Below are 25,595 nucleotides of genomic sequence, written 5' to 3'. Positions count from 1 at the left end.
ACAGGGTTCTGCCCTGAATGCCAGGAGGTCGCGCTATCCAGACGCCCATCTGGCAGAGGTGGGGGGAACCCCTTGGGGTTTACTCAAGGCTCCAGGGTCTCCCTCACCTCATCTTGGGAGGATCGGGCAGCTCCGGCTGGGGGACTGAGCAGAAGGCAAGGGCAACGGGGAACAAGCAGTTCTCTGCATCAGGCCGGCCATTGGCCGTTGGCCGTTGGCCCTCACCACCCCCTCAGCCCTCCCTTTATGTTCAAGGTGGGGTCCTAGGTCAAAGCACCTGGATCGTAGGGCTGTCTCCTAACGCCTCTCTCTGCATCCCCTCTCCCGCCCTGCTCACATCACAGCAGGTCAATCTTTCCGAAAAACCAGTCACATACACTGTGAAAAAGCAGGCTATGCAACCGGATGTGGGGCATCACGGGGAGGGAAGAACAGTAAGACAAAGCCGGCTTTCTACGTCCAACAGCGGCGCCCAATTCTAAGCTCCCGGCCCCGCTGTCTTCATTTACTTTCCCTCCCCTTCCTGTCCTTTGACGTCATGTCCCTCACTTAAAAAAACGTTCTGACTCTTCATTATTAGCCTCCTTAAAACCACCTAGAGATAAGACGAGCGTGTTTTTAAGCTCTCAAAGAAAGACAGAAATTCCCCTGCACACCAAAGAAACAAAAACCCGTAGCAAGAGGCAGTTACTGGTTAACCTGACCTTCCCTCCTTCACCCGGGCCCCATCCCCCACCCCCTTGGGAGACAGAACAAGGAGGAAATGGGAAGGTGCTATTTAAGTACTTTAAGGAAAGCCACTTGAGTCAGACAAGCTAGAAAACCACCAGACGTGACTGGGAGCTGCCAAGGTGGCCCCATCTGACACCCATGGAGTGTGGATAAACATCTCAAAAAGTCAACCAGCCTAGGAAGGGGGTGCTGAGGCCTGGACCGCAGCAGAAGGCCTGAGGGTTTTCCAATAGGACACCTGGCAGGGAGCTGGGAACAGCTGCAGGAACCTGAAACCTCCATGGGCTGCCCCAAATGTCAGTCCTGTGTTATGCAAAGAAATGTGACCCAGGAGGAAACGGCACCAGAAAATCTACAGGGTAGTGGGGGAGACTAGGTCCTCGGGATGGCACAAACCGATGATCAAAGGCCAGGGAGGTTGGGAAGAAGATTCCAGCATCCCGTGAGTAGGGGTTCTCAACTGGGGGCAACTTTGTCCCCCCCCCCCCCGCCAAAGGGACATCATGTCTGGAGACAGTTTTGGTTTTTCAAAATCAGGGTGGGTACTACCGGGATCTAGGGGGCCGAGGCCATGCATGCTGCTCAGCATCCTCTAATGCTTGGGATGGTCCCCCCAGGCAAAGAATGCTCGGGTCTCCAGTGTCAGCAACGCCAAGGCTGAGGAACTGTCCCTCGAGGGTTGAGCTGACAACGTCCCAGACCCCTTCTCTCTCACACTAGGGAAGCCACAGCCACCACATCTAAGGGGCAGGCACTGCGCTCAATGTTGGACACACCACCAGGGAGATCTGAAAGCCCACTAGGTACCAGGCACTGCTCAGACCTTTTAACCAGTGCATACAACACACACATTTGCTCCTCTGACCGTATCTACTGGGCTCTCCAACCCCCGTGCGGCCACTGCCTAGCCAAACAGCCTTGGGCAAGTTACTTAACTTCTCTGGGCCTCACTGTCCTCATCGGTAAAGCAGGACCGGTAAGAATGAGATGCACCCCATACATTGTGGGGCTAGGTGCATAGTAGGTGCTCAATCTCCATAGGGCAACACTGTACAGTGGGTAAGAGCAGATCCCAGTAACTGGCTGTGGGTGTGAATCCTGCCTCTGCTTCTTATTAGTTGTGCGATCTCAGGCAAGTGACTTAGGCCGGTTTCCCCATCTGTAAAGCAGGGGGTTTCCACAGCCCCTCTGTGCGCTATGCTGAGCATGGACGTCCTTAAAACACAACATGCATGACGGGAGTGTTGTTTAAGTGAAAAGTAGTCACTGCTGGTCATGCATTAATATTTACTATCAAGTGCTTGGAGACATAATTGGGAATAAGATCCCCACTCGGGGAGGTTGACTGGGAAAGGACAAATTAATAAGCTACAAAAGAAAGCAGCCTACCAATAAAAATCCACATAACACCCTGACAAAGAAAGGCACCTTCATTCCCATTACCCAGATAGGGAAACTGAGGCTCAGAACAGGCAAGTGACCCTCCCAAGCACACAGAGCTGCTGGGTTGGAGCTGGTCAGTCTCCAACGCCCTTGTTGTGCCTGCCCATCTGCCCAGAACAGAGTCAAGATCTGAGCCCCGGAACGGGCCCCTTGGTGGGAGGCCTCATCCGCCGGCTGCCTCTCAGTGGGAAAGCACCAAGAAAATAGAAGTTGAAGTTCACCCGCCTGGGATGTGCAAGATAAGGCCCGACGCCGCCCCCCCCCCCCTCCGGCGCTGCAGGGCTCCTGTTCCCTGGGGCCTCAAAGCCAAACCCAAGGGGAACCTTCATGGCACAGACGGACCCGACGCACACACCGTCTTTGATGGGCCTTCGCTCGATGCTGTCAGGCTCCAGCTCCTCGTGAGACAGAAAGATCCTGAGGCGTTTGAGGGAGACACTCGCCTACACAGAAAGCAATCGCAAGGTGCAGTTATTATTAAAAGTATTTTTGCAAAAAAACAGACCAAGACTAACTTTCGGTGGTTTCCCCTGGGTGTCGAGGAGCCCACATCCTCCCTCATCTCTGGCGGGTCTGTGTTTCCTAGAAGAGTGTGCCTCAGAAGGAGAACCGGAACAGGTTTTGGTTCTTGTTTGTTCTCCTTTCAAAGCCCACCACAGGTATTAAAAAAGAGGGTAGGGGGATTGTCCTAGATGACAAGGGACTTCAGAAACAATAACCAAACGTAGGGGCCCTATGTAAGGGTACAAGCTTGCAACCAGGGGAGAAAGAAGTCCTGGAGATCTACTGCAGGGTGATTACGATCAACACGCTGCGAACTGGCTAAGAGATAGCATCTTCACGGTTCCCAACAGAAAAAGGAAATAAAAATCACGTGATGTGAGAGGCATTAGCTGACACTCCTGTGGTCATTCTTTGGCCACACACGTTGGATACCTTAAATTTACACAATGTTACATATCGATTCTCTCTCATAAACATAAACTGAGAAAAAAAAAAACAACCCCGCAAAACAACAGCGAAGAAATGCACGCTGAAGTATTTATGGGTGAAATGTCAAGAGGTCTGGGATTTGCTTTAAAATTCTCCAGGGGCGCCTGGCTGGCTCCACTGGTGGCGCATGTGACTCTTGATCTCGGGGTGATGAGTTTGAGCCCTAAGTTGCATGGGGAGAGTACTTAAAAACAAAAAAAAAAGGGGGGAGGGAAGGAAGGAAGGAAAAAATTCTTCAGCAAGGGAAGAAGAAAGGAAGCGGGGTGGGGGGGGGGGGGAAGACAGAAAAAGCATTCGATGAGCCAAGTGCGGCAAAACGTCGAATCTGGGTGAGCGCTATGTGGAGTTCGCTGTTATACTGTTTGTTCTCTCTCTACGTCTGTGTACGTTTGAACTTTTTCATAACCAAAAGGAATTTTATTTGCTTATTTATTTTTTTAATGAAAGCATACAAGCAGAGTTGTACAACCAAATCTTAAGGTTCATTTGTCTGTGTGGCTGAAAATCAGGTTCTCAGTATGAATGCGTCCAAACGCTGGGGAGAAAAATATGAGAAAATACCACCAGTTGGAAAGTGTAGGAGCTTCACAGAGAGTAAAAGTGTGACCGAGTGGCTAGTTTCCTCACCTTACAGGGTCACTGCTGTGGACTTCAGGATTTCCGGGGGGTCTAGGTTGGGGTTTTTCCAATGATGGGGTGAGGCCTATCAGTGGGTTGTGAAGTCAGCTGAGTAAGTCAAGAGATGCAGTGTTGAAAAAGCAGAGTGAGCTAGAGCAGGGTGGAACAGACTGCATCAGAACGGGACGGGACGAACATTTCAGAACCTTACGGAGCTCAGGAAAGCCTGCTTGCATGCAGTCTTTGTTCTGTACGTTCAAGTGTGAGCTCCTTGTCAAGAAGTTACACGTATTCCTTTCTTTGGGGCATGACCAAAATAGCAAGAAAGCCACCAATATGAGCCTCGTCCAGCCAACTGGGCACAGTGGGACGAGTAATGCAGAGCGAGCTGTATGGAGGAGGGACCTGTGTGCCCTTTTACTTCCTGTCTGCAGAGGACCCCTCCCTCAGGTCCCTCCAGCCCCGCCTGTACCTGCACGATGCTGCTGATGACCATGGGGAGAATATTCAGGGGAAATCGGAGGATGTTGAACAAGGCCAAGGACACAAAAGCTTTCTGGGCATCCAGGATGTTGTTCTTGTCGATGGTCACGTAGACAGCAAAGGTAGACAGGGCCACCTGTAAGCAGAGCATCCAGCACTGACTTGTGTCCCTGCATCAGACACAACCGTAGGAGCAGCCGCATGCCCCCCGCCAAGCCTCCAGTGTGTTCGAACCTGTCCCACAACAGGCGGCTGGAGGCAGCGGGCAACACCTAAGGCAGCGTCCAGCACACAGCAGACACTCACTAAACACCCAAAGAACGAACCAGGTAAATGAGCGACCGGGTGTCGCTGGCCTCTGCACCAACATTCTCCAAGGTTGGTGCAGACACTGGACATTCTGGGGATCCCTCAACACCACCCAGTGTAATCCCACCTCTGGGCCTTTGCCCCTGCCTGAAACAACCTTCCCATCTGGACGGTGGCCTGGTTCCTCCCTCTAACCCCTCGGAGTGGCTGCCCTACATCTCCACTCCAAACAACCCTGCTCTTGCTCTCTCTCCTTTTATCCTGGCTTATTTCTCTTCATAGCAACTAACATGGCCTTTTACCGCCGTACTGTACATAGACTGCCTGTGTCCTGCACTACAACGGAAGCTCCGCAAAGGCAGGGACTTGGTTTTGTACACAGCGGTATCCTCAGGGCCTTGAACAATCCCTGGCACACAGGAACACCTTGGGCAAGTTACCTCCTCTCCCCATGCCTCACATGTCTCATCCATGAAATGGGGGTGGAAGTGGATGGTTAATGGCACTATTTAAAATTCCTTCCAGCTCACAGAATATATGATTTTATACCCCCAGGAAAGGAACATTAAAAGAAAAAAAGAAACGGCAAGCAAAAACTAACAGGCAAAGGTACTGCCTTCCTCACCAAGTCAGACTTGCATTAAGCCCTGCGGTGGTTCCTGGGACTTAACTACGCAGGCTCCCAGCCTACCGGAATTTGGGTTCGGATGTTTGAGAGAGCAGCTCCTCTCCTCCCTTGCCAGGAAAAATGAAGGACACTCTCAATAATCCAGGGTTGGACTGCTCAGCTTGGGGGGGAGGAAGGAGAGTAACAGGCGGATTCCCGTGCCTCTCCTATATTGCTAGGGACAGCAGGTGCCAGGTGTCGCCAGGCGAGGCTAACAACACGCGTCCCGCAAGATCACCCAGAACATGCTATCAGAAGCAATCTGGACAACGACAGACGCACACAAGTCCCCGCCCCCTAACCCCATTAGCCCCAGGATCCCAGAGTCATTAAAGGCTTTCCCTGCAGGGGGAAAAAAAAAAATCAAAACAAAACTGCCCAGGTCTTGCCTTTCTGAGCTCAGAGCAGCATGTCCAGAAGTCAGGATATTGGTGTCTGAGCCCTGCCTTCGGTGTGGCTGTGGCCCAGTGCATTTGCAGGGTCAGAGTCACCTCATTTCCTTGTTACCTACTGGAAGGTAACATAGCTTAAAAATTAAAATCAACAGCTCTGCAGTGTGTCAGCTCTATGACCCTGGGCACGTCACCTCCCCTCTCCAAGCAAGCCTCTGCTTTCCTATCTACAAAATGCGAATCAGGATATACCTTCACAGGGCTGTTGGCAGCAAGAAATCAGGCACTCATGCAAAGTGCTTAGCACACTGCCCGGGGCACAGCAAAATGCAATATATAGCAGCTGTCTTTATTTCTGGCTACAGGACTCAGTCCAAACTCCTTGGTCCATTCTTCCAAAGAATCTATTAACTGGGTCCCAAGACCAAGGCGCTGTGGAGTACAGCTGGTTCCTTTCTGGTTCTGACATTAACAAGCTGGATGACGCACCAGCCTCTCATCTAAAGATGTTCTTTTTTTAAGATTTTATTTATTTTTTGACAGAGAGAGAGACAGCGAGAAGGGGAACACAAGCAGGGGGAGTGGAAGAGGGAGAAGCAGACTCCCCGCTGAGCAGGGAGCCCAATGTGGGGCTCAATCCCAGGACTCTGGGATCATGACCTGAGCTGAAGGCAGACGCTTAACGACTGAGCCATCCAGGCGCCCTCATCTAAAAATGTTCTTACTCAGAACACCCCCAATACATCCACACAAAGGAACAGTATTCAGCCATAGAAAGAAGTGCAGCACGGACACCAGCTATGACACGGATGACCCTTGAAAACATGATGCTCAGTGAGAGAGAAGCCAGAACACACAAAAAAACCATGTATTGTGTGAGTCCGATTGATATGATACGTTCAGAACAGGCCAATCCACAGGGACAGAAAGCAGATGAGTGTGTGCCCAGGCTGGGGGAATGGGGAGTGACCATCAATGACCAGAAGGCTTCCTTTTGGGATGATGGGAATGTTCTGAAATTAGATAGTGTTGATGGTTGCAGAACCTTGTGAATATATTAAACACCACTGGGTTATACACCTTAAAATGATAAATTATAGCTCGGTAAAGAGTAAGAACAAAAAAACCCACCTCTCTAAAGTCAGTCCATTTCACTTCGTACAGAAGCCAAAGTCTTGACCCCAGGCCCAGGGCCTACCTGGTTTGTAAAATCCCTTCCCTGTAACTTGCCTGACCTCCTCTCCTACCATTCTCCCCCCCAGCTCCTTCTATTCCAGCCCCACCGGCCTCCATGGTTATTCCCTCTATGAGGCACGCACTGTCCTGCCACAGGGTCTTTGCACGTACTCCTCCCACTCCCTGGTGGAAGCCCGCCCCTCCACTGGGCCTTTACTCAAGTGTCACCTCCTCAGTGAGGCCTTCAACCACCCTATTTAAAACTGCAAGCCCTCCCTATCACCGTGGCCCGAATCTTTTTCTTTTCCCTAGCACTTACGACCGTTTAGTATGCTATATGGCATATTTATTATGTCTACTGTGGATCACCTGTCTCTCCCGATTAGAATGAATGACCACTCCATCATGAGGCCACTGGATCGTGGCCAGATACTCAGTAAATGTTTGTGGATGGATGGACAGATGGACAGATGAACAGATGGGTGGGTAGGGCTGGATGTGCCTGGGGGCAGAAGAGCATACACTCAGAGGCGTCTCCTCAGCAGTGGGGAAAACCAGGCCTCAGGCAACTCGCCACCAGAACACACCAGGCCCCCGAGCGCCATCATCGGGACGGCGGCTGGCAACACAAAGCACGTGGCCCATCAGTTCCACAGCCCTGGCTTCTCCAGGAAGTGCAGGCCATTCTTCATCAAAGGTTAACTGAGCACCTACTGTGTACCAGCACCGTGCGCTGAGCAGTAAGGCAGGCTTGGCGTTCCTGAGACTCACGGTCTAGGGGAAACAGGTACTGAGTGAGTTCTCTTCAACAGGGGGTATTTGGACGTGGGTGGAGGTGAGTGGGGTCAGCCAAAAGACTGGGGCTGTAGGCAAATGCGGGGCTGGGGTTCGCCACAGCCTCACGATGGGTGAGAGTCAAGGATGTGACGAGTTTTTGCAAACAATGAAGAACAAGTGTCCCATCCCAAGAGCTAAGAGCGCCTCCATGGTGAGAAATGCAGCAAAGAAATGAACCATCTACTCCAGCCCAACTCCTAAAAACCCTGATGTCTCTTTGTGTGGACATCTGTTTGTTCAGTCTGCTCAACATCCATTCCTGTTTCTGGTAACAATATTCCAATTTTCTTTTGGGTGACAGAAGCCTTCCCAATCTCAGCCTATGAGCTTCAGCCATAGAGGAATTGCTTATGCCCCACCCCAAGCTCCCACAGAAGCCACACAACCCTTGTCAATCCAAGCATCCCATCTCCTTGGCCCCAGTGATTCAGGGATAAGCATGTGGCCAACAGCAATGCCACAGTGAGATCCAATCCCACAGCTTTGTAGAGACTAATGGGAAAATGGACTAATGGGCCCTCTCCCCAGATGACAGAATGAACTGTAATTATATGGTGAGCAGCTCCCTGACAAAAGAAAACACCATGGAGAATGCAGAGCTGAGAGACCGGGCGGGGGGAGGGTGTCATTCCCTCTGGAACACCTGGATCCAGCCATGCCTGAAATCCCAGTCATGCTCAAAACCAGCAATTTCCTACTTTTCAGTTTTGTGACTCAAAAATCCCACTTTCTTTTTTTTAATCTAGTCAATTTGAGTGAGGTTTCTGCCAACTGCAACACAGTTCCTGATTAACACAGTTTATTCAAATCTTTTACTCATTCAGTTATTCCCCTAGATTAAAATTTATTGAATGGGCACCATTTGCCAAGTGCCCTGTTCTAGGAATACAAGCGAAAAAAAAGATAAGGTCCACATACGATCTGATCAGCAGAGAAGTACACAATGGATATTTACCATATGGAATAATTATCCTAACAAAGGGCAATAAGGGTAAGTAGAAGACGAAAAGCTCGCAAATCTTCCAAGACTCAAAATGCTAAATATTGACGGCTGCCTGGGGATACTATTTTAGGAAAGTGCATTAAGTGTACATGATAGATGCCAGGCTCTGTATTTCAGAAAAACAATGCCATCAATCCCACCAAAATGGCATCCCCACTCTTGTCTGACCTCCCCAGGCCTGTCTTCCATCACACCTACCGGTGGGTAAACACCTCATCATCCTTGAAGCGCAGGAATTCGCCAGTGGAAAGAACATGCAAACACCTTTCAAGGGAATCAAAGGCTACATATTTTATCCTAATGTAGTCAGAGGCTTCGGTGTCTCGGCCAGGGCCAAGGTCCCCAAGTGACACCCAGGCTCATTTGTTTCATGCCAAACAGCTTAACAAACTCCATCTCTGGATGCCCGTTGACCCTGCCCTCCCCTCCCCCCATACTGAGTGGCAAATTCAAGGTCAAGAAAAGCCTGTCACGCTCTTAAGCATCTCTTGCCACGGCCTCCTAATGGAGACCGGGACAGGAGATGTTAACTGAAGGGCCAGCACATTCAGGTGACAAGCTAGAAACTGGACACTCAGTCAGAGGACCCAATGTGCAGAGCCAGGGGTTATGGGAAAAGGTCCCCCCACTCCAAGTGTAATACAACCCAAGTATTAAACCCTGTCACTTTCTCCCTCTGGCTGCAGAGCTCTTCCTATTAAAAAAAAATGCAATTCCAAAATACTTCGGACTTCTGTATGACTTGCCATCATGTGCGTCAAAGTAAAAACAGATACGTAAGTTTAGTTATATTGATGATGGATAGTCACTGTTATGCTGCTGAATGTGCAGGCTTTCCCTGGAAATACGAAGAAACGGGTAGAGAGAGAGAAGCTAGGTGACAAAAGTCTGAGGACGAAGACAGACCTGCGGTTCTCAACTGGAGGGACACCTGGTAATGTCTGGAGACACTTCTGATTGTCCCAACTGGGGAGGCGTGGGGGGCGGGGGAGAGGTGCCACTTGGCCTCTGTTGGGTTGAGTCCAGAGAGTCTGCTGAACACCCTACAATGCACAGGACAGCAACCCCGCCAACAAAGAAACAAAGAATTATCGGGTCCCAAATGGCCAAAGTGCCAAGGTAGAAAAACCCCATCCTAGACCCTTTGGTATAGCTTTAACTAGTTTTACCACGGGAATGCATCATTATTTTTAAAATAAAATGTATCACACATACAAAGGAGAATAGTTAACAGTTCTAAACACACTGAGACTATTTAACAGTTTAGAGGAAAATAATCAAATGAACACTCTACATGACTACCATCCAGTCTTCTGATACTTTTTACTTCTAAAAATCAAAGAAAGCCATCAGAGATCTGGGGAAAGTTGGGGAGACCAGAGTGTTCTCAGAGAACGAGCTGGCGGAAACTTCTAGCCCCGAACACTGGAGTATGTGAGCCGGAAAGAATCTAAGAGAACTCAAGAGTCCCAGACCTGCTAAAAGATGTCACTTCATGTACCAGCTCCAGTCAGCTGACAGGCGTCACCGTGAGGGTGGCTTGAACAGAACTCAGTGGCAGAGAACCCCACGGCAGGTTGTGGATGTCTAATGCAGGCACGGGAGTGGGGGGCAGGCAGGGGCCTATATGACACGCCTGTGGCCCAACCCTTCCATGTTCCATACACAAGAACCCAGAGGCAGGAAGGTGGACTGACCGGCCTCAGGTCACTCTGTGAGCTGGCAGCCAAGTTCAGCAGGCACCCCACCTCTAAGCCAGGTGTCCACACCTGGTGATGTCCGGCCCGTAGGCTTAGCATACTTTTACGTAAGTAGGTATTTTTTTTAAAAAATCAGTATTTTATGACACAGGAAGCTTATATGAAATTCAAATTTCAGTATCTATAGAGAAATTTTTACAGGAATGGAGCCACACCCATTCACGTGTGTATTAGGTACGGCCACACTGGCAGGAACGAGGAGATGCAAAACAGAGCGTATGGCCCAGAACGTCTACAATGTTCACTAGTTGGTCCTTGGGAGACAAAGTTCGCTCACTTCTGGTTTTTACCAGTGTTTCTCAAACACTTTAGAGGAAAGGGACAGACGGAAGGGAAGACAATATACTTTTCATTTGATGACTTTCTATATGGTTTCAATTTTTTTTTTTTTTTTTTTTACAATGAATGACAAGTATTTGTTGAGCACCTACTATGCACTGTTTTAGGCACTGAGGGTATGGCAGTGAACAGAGAAGACAAAATCCCTGCCTTCCTGGAGATGCCTTTCTAGTGGAGACAGACAGACAGAAAATACATTTCAGAGTGTGTTTGGCAATGGCCAAATCCCTGCCTTGTGACCGGTCGGCAACAGATCAGAAGGTGACACCGTAATGTCACTCAACTACGGCACCAAGAGCAGAGTTTAGTTCTGCTGGCGTGTTTTTCTTACCAAGACTTTCTCCATGAAGGAAGCAGAGGGACCTGCTTGACCTTCTGGAACAAATTTCCTATCTCATTGTGAACCTATAAACAAGCAGTTCCTGGAACTGGCTACTTGTGAGTATCCCTGGGCTGGAAGCTGCTAAGTACTGTGAATAAAATAAAGTGGGAGAGGGGGGTGGGTGGCCATTTTTCAAAGGAGAAGGCCTTGCTGAACTTGTGACCTTTTGAACATATTCAGGTATGAAAACACACCAAAACCCCCAATGAGGTAGGCCAGGGTGAACGTGGCTTCACTCACCAGGAAAGGTGTGCAGACCCAGGTGAAGGTTCCCACAGCTGCCAGGTAGGCCGATTTCTTGAGCACCTTCAGCTCCTCCTGCCTGATGGCCAGCACCTTGTCTTTGAAGGCCAGTTCCCAGGCATAAAGCTTGAGCACTTTGATCCCATTGAGAATCTCGTTCATCAGCTTAATCCGATTGTCTTTGCTCTTCATGTGCGCCACCTTCAGAGAAAAGAACAGTCAACACCACAGCGGGGGGGGGGGGGGGGGGGGGACCCACTTCCGGCCCTGGCAGCAGGCCCGCACACAACATCCCCATCGGAAAGGGGGGCTTTCCAAAGGGTGGGAAAGCCAACCCTGAAATCCCTATGAACCCTCCTCCCCTTGACCCTGAGAGCACCAAGGACCCTTCTACCACGAGAAAAAACCTGCTTTGGGTCACGTTAAATGGGATGTGGAGACACCTATTAAATTTAGATTTGAGAAGTAGAAACAAGAACAGCCCTGCAGGTGTCCAGGGAAGGGGGGCAGGGACCCTACTCTACTGACCCAAACACAAGACAGGTAACGATGCTGGGGATTTTTTTGTTTTTTTTCTTCCCCGCTCCGTTTTCTTAGTTTCTTTACTGAGCCATACTGCCCGTTAGACAGCATCTAGCACTTTCCAGATGCCGAGCACTTTTCTAAAGCATTGGACACACATCTAGCTACCTCATGCTCACAAGAACCCTATCACTGAGGGCTCTGGTCATTCCTGGTCACGGATGAGGATGCTTTTTAAGTCCCGTCAGATCGAAGCCAGAGACTGATGATGTTTCAAAAGCGAGCCACTCAGGGAAGCCTACATAGCATCAGGAGGATGAAAGGTGACAGGGCCCCTTCCTTGCCTAACCTCCTCCCACCTGTACCTGCTGAGGCCTCATTCCAAGAGGCCCACGCCCTGGGACTCATCTCCCCTCCTGCATCCTCAGTGCGGCTAAGTGCTCTCATTTGCAATTCCACAGGCACATCATAAATAGCCATCAACAGGGGAGCAGAGAAATAAACTCTGGCACCTCTCCGTTATGAACCATTTGGTGCTAGTTCAAGAGCATGAAGTCAGATTATACAGAAAGATCTCTGAGACATGGTGTCAAATGATAAGACCAGGCTGCCAAATGGGCCCATGCCTATAAAAATGTACATGGTGGTAACACCACGAAGAAACACACGTAGGTCCACCAAACCTAACTGTAAAATCAGATCTCTCTATAAATACACGGGAAGTTCTAGAAGCGTTTGCTTCAGCGTGCTCACTGGCATGGAGACGATAGGGAAGGGGATATCCCCTTTTAATCTATACTCTTTTCTATCAACAGAACATGTTTTATGAGGAGAAGGCATGAGCCCTGTTACTTGGCTATTTAAAAACTTAAGAAGTACAAAACACTTCTGAAAATAGTTGAACGCTATGCCTAGCAAAACGTAAGAGGTGAAAAAAGTCAGGGAGTAATTTTTACTCAACTCTCGAAAATGCGCAGGAAACACATAAATGACTGAATTCTGTGAGAAATAAGGAATTTCTCAGAGGCTCACAGATGTGATTTTGGTCGCTGGCCTAGGAGGTCTAGCTATTTCAGGAACTCTCAACCTTGGCAGTCCATCGGACTCACCCAGGAAGCTTTAAAAACTGATGCCCAGACGAAGTGAACCAGAATCCCAGAAATGGAGCCCAGGTATCAGCATTTAGGAAAGCTCCTCAGGGGATTCCAACAGGCATGCAGGGCGGAGAACCTCTGGGGCCTGCGCAGAAAGAACTTAGCTAAAACCCAAATGGAAAGGCCTCGACAAGAGCCCAGCTTGGAGCCCTAAGGAGACAGACACCTTACCTGGTAGGTCTTGGTCTTCATGGCCATCACGGCATTGAGGGGAACCATGAGGATCATCACAGCCACCCCGGCCAGGACGGATGGACCCAGGTTCTAGGGAAGAAAGAGAACAGAGGCCTTCAACAGGGGGCTTCCCTGGCTGAGCCACCCCAGCCGATCCTGCAGACCTGGCTGATCGCCTTCATGGCAGCTCTATCACCCTTACACGGTGACAGGCTGTTAAGAATATTCGGATTTATTCGTGAGCATCTCTTGGGGTCCCACAACCCTTTTAAGAACATGAAGGGGCAGGGCGCCTGGGTGGCTCAGTTGGTTAAGAGACTGCCTTCGGCTCAGGTCATGATCCCGGAGTGCCGGGATCGAGTCCCGCATCGGGCTCCCTGCTCAGCAGGGAGTCTGCTTCTCCCTCTGACCCTACCCCCTCTTGGGCTCTCTCTCTCTCACTCTCTCTCAAATCAATAAATAAAATCTTTAAAAAAAAAAAAAAAACACGAAGGGGCCAGGTGAGTTTCAGAAATTAGAACTTTAGAAAGGTGGGCCGCTTGGGTGGCTCAGTCAGTTGAGCCTCCAACTCTTGATTTCAGCTCAGGTCATGATCTCGGGGTCCTAGGATCAAGCCCTGTGTGGGGCTCCCCACTCAGCAGGGAGTCTGCTTGTCTCTCTCCCCCTTTGCCCCTCCCCCTGCTCTCGTGCTTTCTCTGAAATTTTTTTTTTTTTAAAAGAACTTCAGAAAAGTAATAAGGCATTGAATAGAAAAGAGTTAACACAGCCAGCCTGACAGTTTATCTTGTTTGAAGGCCCGCTTACAAGTTTGGCCCTTGGCTGGCATCTGGGAGCTTGGATTTAGGGAGGGCTCCCACCATTCTCAGAACTGGTAGGAGTGGTTCACTGGGCCTCAACTCTTTGTATAAATGATATGGTTTATGCTGAACCCCCCCTTCGTCTTCTGGGAGTCTAGAAGACTGGTATGTGCCAGGCAGAGGCTACCTGTGGGACCAACCCCCAATAAAAACCCAGGGCATTGGGTCTCTATCAAGCTTCCCTGGCTAACAACATTTCACACGTTGTCAGAACTTGTTGCTAGGGAATTAAGTGCATCCTGTGTGAGTCCACTGGGAGAGGACTCTCGAAGTCTGTACCTGCTTCCCCGACTCCTCCCCCCGTGTCTTTACCCTTTGCTTTTCCTGCTATAATAAATTAGAGCCGTGAGTCCTCCTAGCAACTCATCCACCCGGCGTGGTCTTCGGGACTGCTGACACAGGTGTGGCCATATATTGCTTTACATGCTCCCTGGGGCCCTAGTACAGCACTCCATCATCAAAGGTACTGATTTCTCAGCACCAAAATAGGAATATTCGCACTGAGAAGATAATCAAGATCATAAATACTCAGTTCAGGTCAGGTTAGGTTATGGCACCATGTGAGTTAAGGAAAACTTCCAGAGCTTTTGGATTTGGGGATTTGTAGATAAGAGGTTGTAGACGTGTTCTATTATCCTAATTGCAGATAAGAAAACCACCCGAGAGAGGTTAAGAGACCAAGATAAGATACAGATCTCCATCTTTTAATTTTGACACCTACAAAGAGACACCTTGAGAAACTGGCTCAGGGCATGTACCCCGCGGATACACATGAATGGAACTATAATGTGATTTTTTTTTTCCTCCCCCTTAAGCATTTGGAAAACCAGGAGTGCTCGTCTCTTCCTCTCTTCCAAGTCATGACCCATGGGGCACCAGTCCCAGTCTCCCCAAAAATGCTGCCACTGCTTATAATGGTTTCTGAGAAGTATCTCCACCCACAGACGATTTATCCACCTTGGAAAATGAAGGAAATTTCTACCAACAATTTAAAGCACTCAGAATGAACTCTGAAAGCAAACAGTATTTAAAAGATACTGAGTGTGTTTACACACCATGTGCCGTTCTATGAACGTAACCTGCACTGTTTCATTCCTTCACCCCAACAACCCCATGATGAGAAGTACCATTACCATCACCAATTTGCTGATAAGGACACACTTAGTGTGAGACTTAGTGACATTAAGTGATATGGTCACAAACCTAATCAATGGAAGAGGCACGATTTGAACCCAGGCAGTCTCATCGCTGAGCCCACAAACCATCACTATCCTATACTGTGGTTTTGATGGTCACAAAGAGAAATTCTATTTTCTATCCAAACCAATGGTTCCCAAACAGGGAAGAATTGCTCCCAGGGGTCACTGGGCAATGTCTGGAGACATCCGGGTCACAACTGGCCAGGGGGAGGGAGGGAGGGGGTTGTGTTCTTGATATCAGTGTGAACAGACCAGGGACGCTGCTAAACGTCCTGCAGTGCACAGGACAGCCCCCCAACAACAAAAAACTATCTGGCCCCACAAGTCAATAATACATTCAGCAACCCTCATCTAAAACAAAACAATGTTCTTAATGGTTCATATATCAACCCTGGAGGCTGACTCTAAAAGAAGTGTTCCAAAAATATTTCACCCGTGGCTGAAATTTCTGGGGAAGTGGATACCCCAAGGTGTCGGCCCCAAAATACATTTAGATTCTGGTATTTATTTCTAAGTTTCATTTCTAGAAACAATTTATAATCACTCATCTTCTGCTGTATAAACAGACAAAAAAAAAACTACAGTCAAATTCATGGATAATTTCCTGTGTACCTATTAGGTACCAGGCCCTGCTGGGACTACACTCATGGGAAATGAAAAATAAAGCAAATACAAGACACTAAGGGAGGCCTAGGTGGTTCAGTCAGTTAAGCGTCTTAACTTAGGTTTGGGTCATGATCTCGGGGTCCGGGGATCCAGTCCCGCATCGGGCTCCGTGCTCACCAGGGAATCCGCTTGTCCCTCTCCCTCTGCCCCTTCCCCCGGCTCATGCTCGCTCGCTCTCTAATAAATACATAAAATCTTTGAAACAAAACAAAACAAAAAATCAAGAAACTAAGCCCATGAGTAACCAACACACTTAATCAGGAGAGGAGGGGCAGCTATACTGAGCAGCAAAAATACTATTCTAGAAGATAATGTCAAAGGAGCTCCTATACTATATTATTGGGATTTAAAAAAGGAAGAAATCCATCTAATCAAGAGGGAAAAGCAATTTGAATGTGGCAGTTGTCACAGCCTTTAAAGATGGGCAGGACTTCATCCTTAGCGAAGAAGAAGGGAAAGGAATTCCTGGCAGAAAGAAAGACACAGGCAAAAGCTCAGAGGTGACAAAGGATAAGTCACGTGTTAGGCCATGAGCATCTCATCAACTTTTCACTTTGGGAACTGCCCTTCCTCATGTGGAGGGGCTGTCAATCACAATTCCACACTTTCAATGTGGGAGGGCGTGTGACCTGGGCTGGCCAATCAGAGAACTCTGCCTCCTGGTTCACAGTGATTGGTACAGGGATGTGACTGGGAGTGTGCCTGGTCAAGCAAAGGGCTCCGTGGGACTCTGGCTGAGGAAATGAGGAATGCAATATTCTCTTTTCTCTGACACTGCTCTCAGGAAAGAGGATAAAAGCCCAAAGGTTATGGAAGCCACCGAGGGAAATCCCATTGAGAATGAAGTCACCTCAGAGGCAAATAGGGCCAAGAAATGATGAAAGAGTGAGCTTGAGTCCTTAAAGCACTGCGTGAACTCCTGGATCCATCCATGCCTGAAACCATTCCCTGTGGTCTGCAGTTATATATACCTATAAAATTCCCTTTACTTGTTTACACTACTTTTTTTTAAAGATTTTATTTATTTGACAGAGAGAGAAAGCGTGTGCACACACGTGAGAGCACAAGCAGTGGGGAGGGGCAGAGGATGAAGCAGACTCCCTGCTGAGCAGGGAGCCTGATGCAGCGCTCTATCCCAGGACCCTGGGATTAGGACCTGAGCCGAAGGCAGATGTTTAACCAACTAAGTCCCCAGGCACTCTGCTTATTAGACTATTTTAAAATGGATTTCTATCCCTTACAACTCAGAGAATCTTGACCAACACAGTTCGAGACTAGTGAATAAAGGAATCTGGTTGGTGTTTGGGAGGATAAGGTGGGAGAAATATGCTGTGTAAGTTATAAGGTTGTTAATTATATACACTGTCAAAAAAAGGACAAATGCAAACAAGTATCATGCCAGCAAACAGAGCATAAATCCAACAACCAAGGAAACAGATAAAATACCCAGGAATTATCCAACAGACTACAAAATAAAATGTGATTGATGTCAAGAAAAAATAAACCCAGGGGTGCCTGGGTGGCTCAGTTGTTAAGCGTCTGCCTTCAGCTCAGGTCTTGATCCCAGGGTCCTGGGATCGAGCCCTGCTTCGGGCTCCCTGCTCAGCGGGGAGCCTGCTTCTCCCTCTCCCACTCCCCCTGCTTGTGTTCCCTCTCTCACTGTGTCCCTCTCTCTCTCTGTCAAATAAATAAATAAATAAAATCCTTTAAAAAAAGAAAAAAAAAAAAATAAACCCAGTGAATTATAGAGGTTCTTATCACTGACACCCACTCCCTCACCCCTACTGCCCATGTGAGGTGGTCCCTCCCTCTTGGAGATGGGAACGATGTCAAACACACACCAGCCACAGGAGGTAGAGAGCAAGGATGACTTGCAGAGGAGCTGACCAGATCATGTTAATGTACGTGGCCAGGTCCATGAACCTCTGGGCGTCCACAGACATGAGGTTGACAATCTCCCCGACGGTGGAGGATTTTCTGGCGGAGTTGGTGATCACCAAGGCCTGCAGGACAATGGAGAGAGAAAGTGTGGCGGGTGAGTGTGGCAGGCAAGAGCCCTCCCTCCAGGCCCATGTGGAAGAAGAAGACAGCTCAAGAGCGGAAAGCCCACTCTCTTTTCTCCTGCCTTGCTGCCTTATCTGCATTCCCAGCTCATATGTCCCATCACAAAGCCCCAGCTCTTATCAATGACCCTCACAGCCTCATCCTGACTTCTGCAATATGGAAGGGACCCCAAGGCCACCTAAACCAGGGCTTCACACACTTTAGGGTGCACACACATCACCGGGGAAATGTTACAGTGTCTTTCAGATGTGGTAGGACCAGGGTGTGGGGCCTGGGACGATGCCTTTTCTAATATGCTCCCACATAATGCAGATGCTGCTGGTCCGCAGATCACACTCAAGCAGGAAGGTCAAGGTCAGGGTTTCTCAACCTTGGCATTACTGACATTTGAAGCTGAATACGTCTTTGTGGGACTGGCCTGTGCCTTGCAGGGTGCTCTTCAGCATCCCCGGCCTCTACCCACTAGATGCCACCACCTCCAGTTTGGACAACCAAAAACATCCCCCTGGAAGGATGAAATTGCCCTGGTTCTCAAACACGGTTTCACACGATTACCTGGGGAATTTAAGAAATAAAGCTGCCCAGGTCCCACCCTCAAGAGATCCTGATTTTGTCGGTCTGCGGTGCAGCCTGCACAGTGGGAAGTGCTGAAGTTCCCCAGGCGAGTCCGACTTACAGACAGGGCTGAGGGTCAACGAACTGGCCCAACTGTCCTCACTATCTGCTAGGCAGTCTTGTCTCAACCCATCGGCCCAAGCAGTGTCCCTGCCCCAGAAGCTAAGAAATTGAAGGAATCCAGAAATTCCCGTAGAGCTGGATGTGCATGAATGTCTGCTAAATACTCCCACTGTCCAGGTAAAGGACCACCTGCTCAGTTCCAATGGAGAGTGAGAACAAGCTCGGGGGTTATCAACAGCAGAGTGACCATGTGAACCCGTATTTTCCCAAGTTGAGTGCCACCTAAGAAACTCCGTTCTGCACGGCTGACACAGGTGTCAAGGAGATACTACATGTCAGCTTTGCTAAGATCTCATGCCCGATGGTCAATCCTTCCCAGTTACGGTCACGTGGGTCACCCTCTCACTACTGCTTCACAAGTTGGGCTTGAAACCCTTACGGTGGCCCCACGGTGACCTAGCCAAGTCACAGATTCTGAGGCTACAGCAGGAGACGTCAACGTGAGCCCCCGGGGTTCAGGCCCAGCCCTCACCAGCTTCAGGTTGACCCAAACCGCCTTCCGGTAGACGCCACCTGCCTTCCGGCTGACCCCCCCACCTTCCGGTAGACGGCGCCGATGACGGCCGTCTTGATCCTCATGCCGCTGACGAAGCAGATGTGGAAGTACTGGTGCAGGACGAGGGTCTGGAGGCAGGCGCTGACGAAGAGCAGCGCGGTGTAGAAGTAGCCCTGCCAGTCCGGGGCCTTCTGATCGTTCACGAAGTTGATGAGCAATCTGTGAGGGAGCAAGGACAGAAGGACGGGAGTCTGACGCACACGCACAGGGAACAAGTCCTTCCATTTCCGCATTTCCACTCTCTCCGAGCCAGGTGAGGCAGGCGTTATTCCTTCCATTTTATGCATGGAATAACAAGCCCACGGGGGTGATGGGTCCCATCAGGGTGCCTGAGCCTTAGGCCTCTCGTACGGACTGCTCTGGCTCATCACCAGTCACCCAGAGGTGACCAGAGAATATGAGAGGCAAAGGTAGTAAGGCAAAGAGAAGGAGCATGTGGCCCCCGAGAGACACAGAGAGAGGTAAACAGAGAAAGGAGGGAGGGGACCTCCTTTGTGACTTTCTGTTTTCAGGCTGCAGTTTGATGCAGTCTGGCTCACTTTCTTGTGCTTGGGATTCCCTAGACATTCCTCTCTCTTCCCTCCTTTGGCTTCAGGGGAAGTTGGTTTCTGTTACCTGCAATCCAAGTGGCCTGAGTTCAGATGCTATCAAAGCAAAACATGAGGCAAAGTGCGTGAAGACAGAGAGGCTTGGCTTTAACCCCAGTGGCGGGGGGGGGGGGGGGGGGGGCACACCAGGTGACCCCAAGGCAGAGGTTAGGAGTACTGCCAGCGGAAGGTCAAGGACACAAAAGACTTGCCCCGCTGAGAGGGAAAGGGGTCTTACTTTAGGATCTCTGGGCCTGCAAACATCATCAGGTCGTGGAGGGCCTTGAATAGGAAGCTCATGAGGAAGTAGGGTCCAAAGGTCTTGTATAACACCTTGAACAGAGACGGCTCCCGCTCCTTCTGGGGGGACTTGACAATCAAAACCTCAGCCTCCTCATTCACATCCACCTGCGAGCCCCCTTTCGGCTTGGCGGAGTCCTTGGAGGAGTACGCCATCTTTGCCTGCTGCCTGGAACACAAAGAGTGTGGAGCGGTTGTGGGGTCTTCCGGAGACTGGGCCAGCCAGCCCGAGGAGAGGCCCAGAGCACCCCACCCCTCGGGGAGGCTGGCCAAAGAAAACCAGTCACTGCAGAGAGGCAGCTTAGCACACTGCCTAGGAGCACAGACTCAGGACCCTGGCCAGCCAGCTGTGTGACTTTCAGGCAAGTTCCCTAACCAGCCCAGGTTCACCACCTGTTGTACGGGGATATAAGTAGGATCCAGCTCACAGGGCTGCTGTGAAGATTAAATGGGTTAGTATCCACGAAGGGCACTGAAAACCACCAGGCCCACAATGATCTACAGAGTCGATGTGCCAGAGTCCAGCTCCAGCGGGGGAAGGGTCCTTGAAGGAAAGGACGGCGTCGGCGAGTGAGGACACACGGACACAGGATCAGGTTGTAAGCATCTCCCTGAGAGCCTCGGAGGGACCTTTTTTATTCATTAGAATGTTTCCTTGTTTTTCCATTCTTTTACTCTTGCTTAAAGGTTATCTAAAGTTTATTCTTTCTCCAAAAGCAGCTGACAATGTGTGCACCCTATCTTATCAAAGTACTTATTCCATTTCTATAGTTTTCCGTCTCTTGTCCTTGCTCCATAGACACCACGGAGGATCACTCCTTTCCCAGAGGCTGTCAGATGATGCCCGCACCCTTTTTTCCTTTAATCTTATACCATTTGTTTATGTCCTCATTATCAACTCCAGCGTAAGGAATGGGAGGAGTAGGGGCAAGGAAGTTATCCTACACCAGGGGCTTGCCTCGAGGGGCATACCAGAGGTGGCCTCCTATTTTGTATACAACATAGGGAGGTTCCTGTACTGTGCATGTCATGAGATTTTTCTTTCCTAGAATCCTAATGTTTCAGAGGTGCCTGAGGAATCTCATCAATAGGAATTTTTACTGGGCCTGGATCCAACAGCTCCCTTACAGATTGGAGACATTGGGTATTTTTACTTCTTGGCCCATCGTTGGCCTTTTTGGAATCAGTTTCGTTATGATTGCTTGCATAGACATAACTAAATTCATAAGTCATTTTATCATGAAACCCCAGAATTGATTATAAAGATTGCCACAAATAAAATGAAAGGAAGTAGCAGGAGCCAGCTGTGGAGTCTCCTGATTTTTCAGGATTGTCCCTCATACTTGGACATCGTCAAACAGCATGAGTAGCTTGGCTCGCGCCATCCATGTGCACTCTTCTCAGAATCCCAGCTGACTTTTTTATAGAAAATGACAAGCTGATTCTAAAATTCATACAGAAACTCAAGGGACCCAGGATGGCAAAAACAATCTTTAAAAAGAAAATCAAAGTTAGAGAATGCACACTTTCCGATAACCGTAATGAAGATAGGCATAAGGAAAGGTAAGTGCGCGCGCGCGTGCACACACACACAATCAACGGAACCAGAAATAAACCTGATTGATTTCTGACAAGGGTGTCAAGACCGTTCAATGGGAAAAGAATAATCTTTCTGGGGCACCTGGGTGGCTCAGTTGGTTAAGCACCTGCCTTCACCTCAGGTCATGATCCCAGGATCCTGGGATCGAGTCCCACGTCGGACTCCTTGCTCAGCAGGAGTTTCTCCCTCTCCCTCTGCCCCTCCCCCCTGCTCATGCTCTCTCTCAAATAAATAAAATCTTTAAAAAAATTTAAAAAAAGAACAATCTTTTCAACAAATGGTGCTGAGAAACCAGACAATGAAGCTGGACCCTATTTCATTCCATATACAAAAATTAACTCGAAATGGGTCAAAGACCTACACACAGAATTACAACTACAAAATTCTTAGAAGGAAACAAGTGAGGGGCACCTGGGTGGCTCAGTCGGTTAAGCATTCAACTCTTGATGTCGGCTCAGTTCATGATCTCAGGGTTGTGAGATCGAGCTCCACGTCAGGCTCCAAGCTCAGCAGGGAGTCTGCGTGAGATCCTCTCTTTCCCTCTACCCCTCCCCCAGCTTGCACACATGCATGCGTACTCTCGCTCTCTCCCAAATAAACAAATAAATAAATAAATAAGGATAGGTGAAAAATCTTCATGACCTTGCATCTGACAACAGATTCTGAAATATGACACCAAAAGTACAAGCAATAGAAGAAAAAATAAGATCACCTGGACTTTGTCAAAATAAAAAAAATGTCCTGTTTCAAAAGACAAAATCAGGAAATGAAAAGACTACCCACGGAATGAGAGAAAATATTTGCAAATGAAATATCTGATAAGGGACTTGTAACCAGAGCATGTCAAGAACTCTTACCACACAATAAGGAAAAAAAAAAAGACCAATTTAAAAAAAGGGGCAAAGAAGATAGGCAAATGGCCATGAAATGTTGCTTGACATCATTCTTCATGAGGGAAACACAAACCAAAACCGCAGTAAGGTATTATTTCACACCCACAAGGTGTATCATCAAAAAGCCAGATAATAACAAGTGTCTGCAAGGATGTGAGAAACTGGAGCCCTCGCACTGGCCCCTGCACAGTCCCCTCCCACTCAATGAGGATATAGCAGAAACAATGGAGTGCGTGCCACTTCCAAGATTAGGTCACAGAAAACACAGTGGCTTCTGTCTTGCCCTCTCTTGGGTCATTCCCTCCACACAAAGCCAACAGCCATGTGAGGATGATACCAGAGGAGCCCCTATGATGAGACGTTGCCAAGAGCCAACCCTGACTTACTAGCTAGCCATGTGCAACCTGAAAGCAGGGCCTACAGTCCCAGTCGAGCCTTCAGATGATGTGGCCCCAGCTGACATGCTGAGTGCAACTTTAGGAGGCGCTGAGCCAGAACCACCCTGCTAGGCTGGATCCCTGACCCAGAGAAACTATGTGAGATAGTAAGTGCTCGCTGTCATTTTCAGCTGCTAGGTTGCAGGTAATGGATTATGCAGCAACAGACATACCTCCTAGCTCTTGTCTCCCAAATTAAAGTTAACATCTTCAAATGGCCGGACGTGGGCTCCACCCACCAAAACACATGCTTCATCCTCACCTAACCAAACATTAGCAATTTACAGGACCCTTCCATGGCATAAGTATACTGAACTGCATTCAATTTCAGAAGGCTCTCCCTTGTCATGTCGATGCCACACACTTCACTATTTAAACCACCTGACACTTTCTCTTGGCAACCACAGCCTTCCCATCTGCCTCAGCTCACTCCCCATCCCAGAAAAGGACCAGAAACATGGGAATCTCCTCCAGGCTCTGGGGTTGATCAGGTGTGTGTCCCATCCGTCCACTCTGTCCATGTCCACAGCCTGTGACCCATGCAAACGACCACCACCAGGGCCTCCTCCCTGCTCCCTCATTTCCTCCCACTCTCGTTCCCTGACAGCCAAGCTCCTGCACAGCAGCCAGTGGGACCTTCCTAAAAACACATTATCCCCCTACTTCAACTCATGGCTTCCCAATGCATCCAGAAAAAAACCTAAACTCTGTGTGAAGTTGTGTAACTTCCTATGTGTGCTGTAACAAATTACCACAAACTGAGTGGCTTAAAGCAACACAAATTTATTGTCTCATAGTTCTGGGAGTCAGAAATCTGAAGGCGGCCCACAGGGTTACATTCCTTCTGTTTCCTGGTCTTTTCCTACTTCTAGAAGCCTCCTACATTCCCAGGCTTGTGGCCCCTTCCCTCCAATTAAAAGCCAGCTGCGGCTGCAGAGCACTCCCCGCCCCACCCCCCCAACGTCCTGTCTCCTTTTACAAGGACCTGGTGATCATATCAGGCCCTTTGCCTTTGCGATGTAAGGTTCTGGGGACCAGGACATGGACATCTTTGTGTGTGCATTATTCTACCAGCCACATTGCCAAGGTCACCGTGCACGATCTTCCCTACTCTCTTTAACGACCTGCCCTAAAGCTGCCCTTTTCTGACTGGGATTTTTCATATAATTCCTTTTAGCACACACAGACCTCCTTGGCAAGGAAGACAGAGGGCCAGGCGAGGAGGAAGGGAGTGGCTCAGCCCTCCCCGTCCACTCTTTCTACCACTTCCTAAGCCAGACCTGGCCCCGCGCCGGTATGGGCTGCTGGTAACCCACGGCTGTTTCCAGTGGCCAAGAGACAGGTGCCAAAGGGTCAGGGAGAAGGTCTCGGGCAAGCAGAGAGGAGGAAAGCTCAGGCCTGGGTGGACAAGGTCAAGAACGTTGGGAAGGATGGGCACCTGGGTGGCTCAGTTGGTTAAGCGACTGCCTTCGGCTCAGGTCATGATCCCGGAGTCCTGGGATTGAGTCCCATATCGGGTTCCCCCTTCTCTGTGGGGAACCTGCTTCTCCCTCTGCCTCTGCCTGCCACTTCCCCTGCTTGTGCTTACTCTCTCTCTCTGTCAAAATAAATAAATAAAATCTTAAAAAAAAAAAAAAAAAAAGAACATTGGGAAGGATCAGCTAAGGCCAAGTCAAGAACGAAAACTAACCCATGAACAAGAGGCCTACAAAGGAGGGAAGTGCTCCAGGAGGGGGGAGGAAGCAGGCTGGGCATCTGTAAGCTCTGGCTGGGAGGGGAAAGGAAAGTTGGAGGGAAAAAGTCTGAGTCAGGGGAAAACCGTCCAGAGCAACGGAACAGAAAAGGGTGGGTAAGCTGAAAGCTGGGGAGAAAAAGAGCCTTTCTGAGTAGATAGATTCCAAAGTGTGCAGAGATGCCCATCAGTCACTTGTCCACTAATGACCTAAACACATGTTCTGGGTCAAACTCTGGACAGAGCCCTACCATCACAGAGCCTCATGAGAGGGAAGGATTAGCAAACATGACTTCACAATACTCTTACTGGTGCTACAATGGGGGCTTTCCCAGAGGAGGTGACAGCAAAGCAGTGCCCTGTAGGATGAGAGAATCAGGAGAAGGGAAGGGTGATCCAGGTTGGGGGGAGAGGGGGGACAGGATGAGCAAGGCCTGGGGCTAAGGACTGGAAATGAGGTTTGGCAGCCCTTTCTCGAACAGGCGAGAACCTCAGGGTAACCTGAACAGGACTGGGAGCAGACTGCAGGAGGCTTTAACCGACGGAAGAGCAGTGAGGCGCTACTGAGGACTGTCATGTGTCGTGAAGGCTTTAGGAAAGGCCAAATCTCAAACTTAAAAAAGTCTTAGCGCAACTGAAATTTCTACATTTCTGGATGTCTTCTGAGCATCATGGCCTTTGACCCATAATAAATATCCAATATAACATGGAAGGGCAGACTTGACCTACAATTGCAGAC

General features: G+C 49.2%; 1 protein-coding gene across 2 annotated transcripts in view; it reads right to left on the bottom strand.

Annotated features, from left to right (window-relative positions):
- The window catches only part of ABCC1 (ATP binding cassette subfamily C member 1), a 130,115-nt gene that overhangs the window by 42,058 nt on the left and 62,462 nt on the right, over positions 1–25,595 (bottom strand). For both annotated transcript variants that reach the window (XM_035722135.1, XM_035722136.1), the window contains exons 8-14: positions 20,133–20,363; positions 19,289–19,466; positions 17,791–17,952; positions 13,225–13,317; positions 11,375–11,578; positions 4,259–4,405; positions 2,531–2,618 (exon numbers count right to left, since the gene is read on the bottom strand). In XM_035722135.1, coding sequence (XP_035578028.1) covers positions 2,531–2,618; positions 4,259–4,405; positions 11,375–11,578; positions 13,225–13,317; positions 17,791–17,952; positions 19,289–19,466; positions 20,133–20,363 — 1,103 coding nt within the window. The remainder of the gene's footprint in view (positions 1–2,530; positions 2,619–4,258; positions 4,406–11,374; positions 11,579–13,224; positions 13,318–17,790; positions 17,953–19,288; positions 19,467–20,132; positions 20,364–25,595) is intronic.

Source organism: Zalophus californianus, chromosome 10 (genome assembly GCF_009762305.2).
Source record: "Zalophus californianus isolate mZalCal1 chromosome 10, mZalCal1.pri.v2, whole genome shotgun sequence".
In the NCBI taxonomy this organism is placed as follows: Eukaryota; Metazoa; Chordata; class Mammalia; order Carnivora; family Otariidae; genus Zalophus; species Zalophus californianus.
The sequence above is the reverse complement of the archived record's forward strand: the minus strand, read 5'-3'. Positions and strand labels throughout refer to the sequence as shown.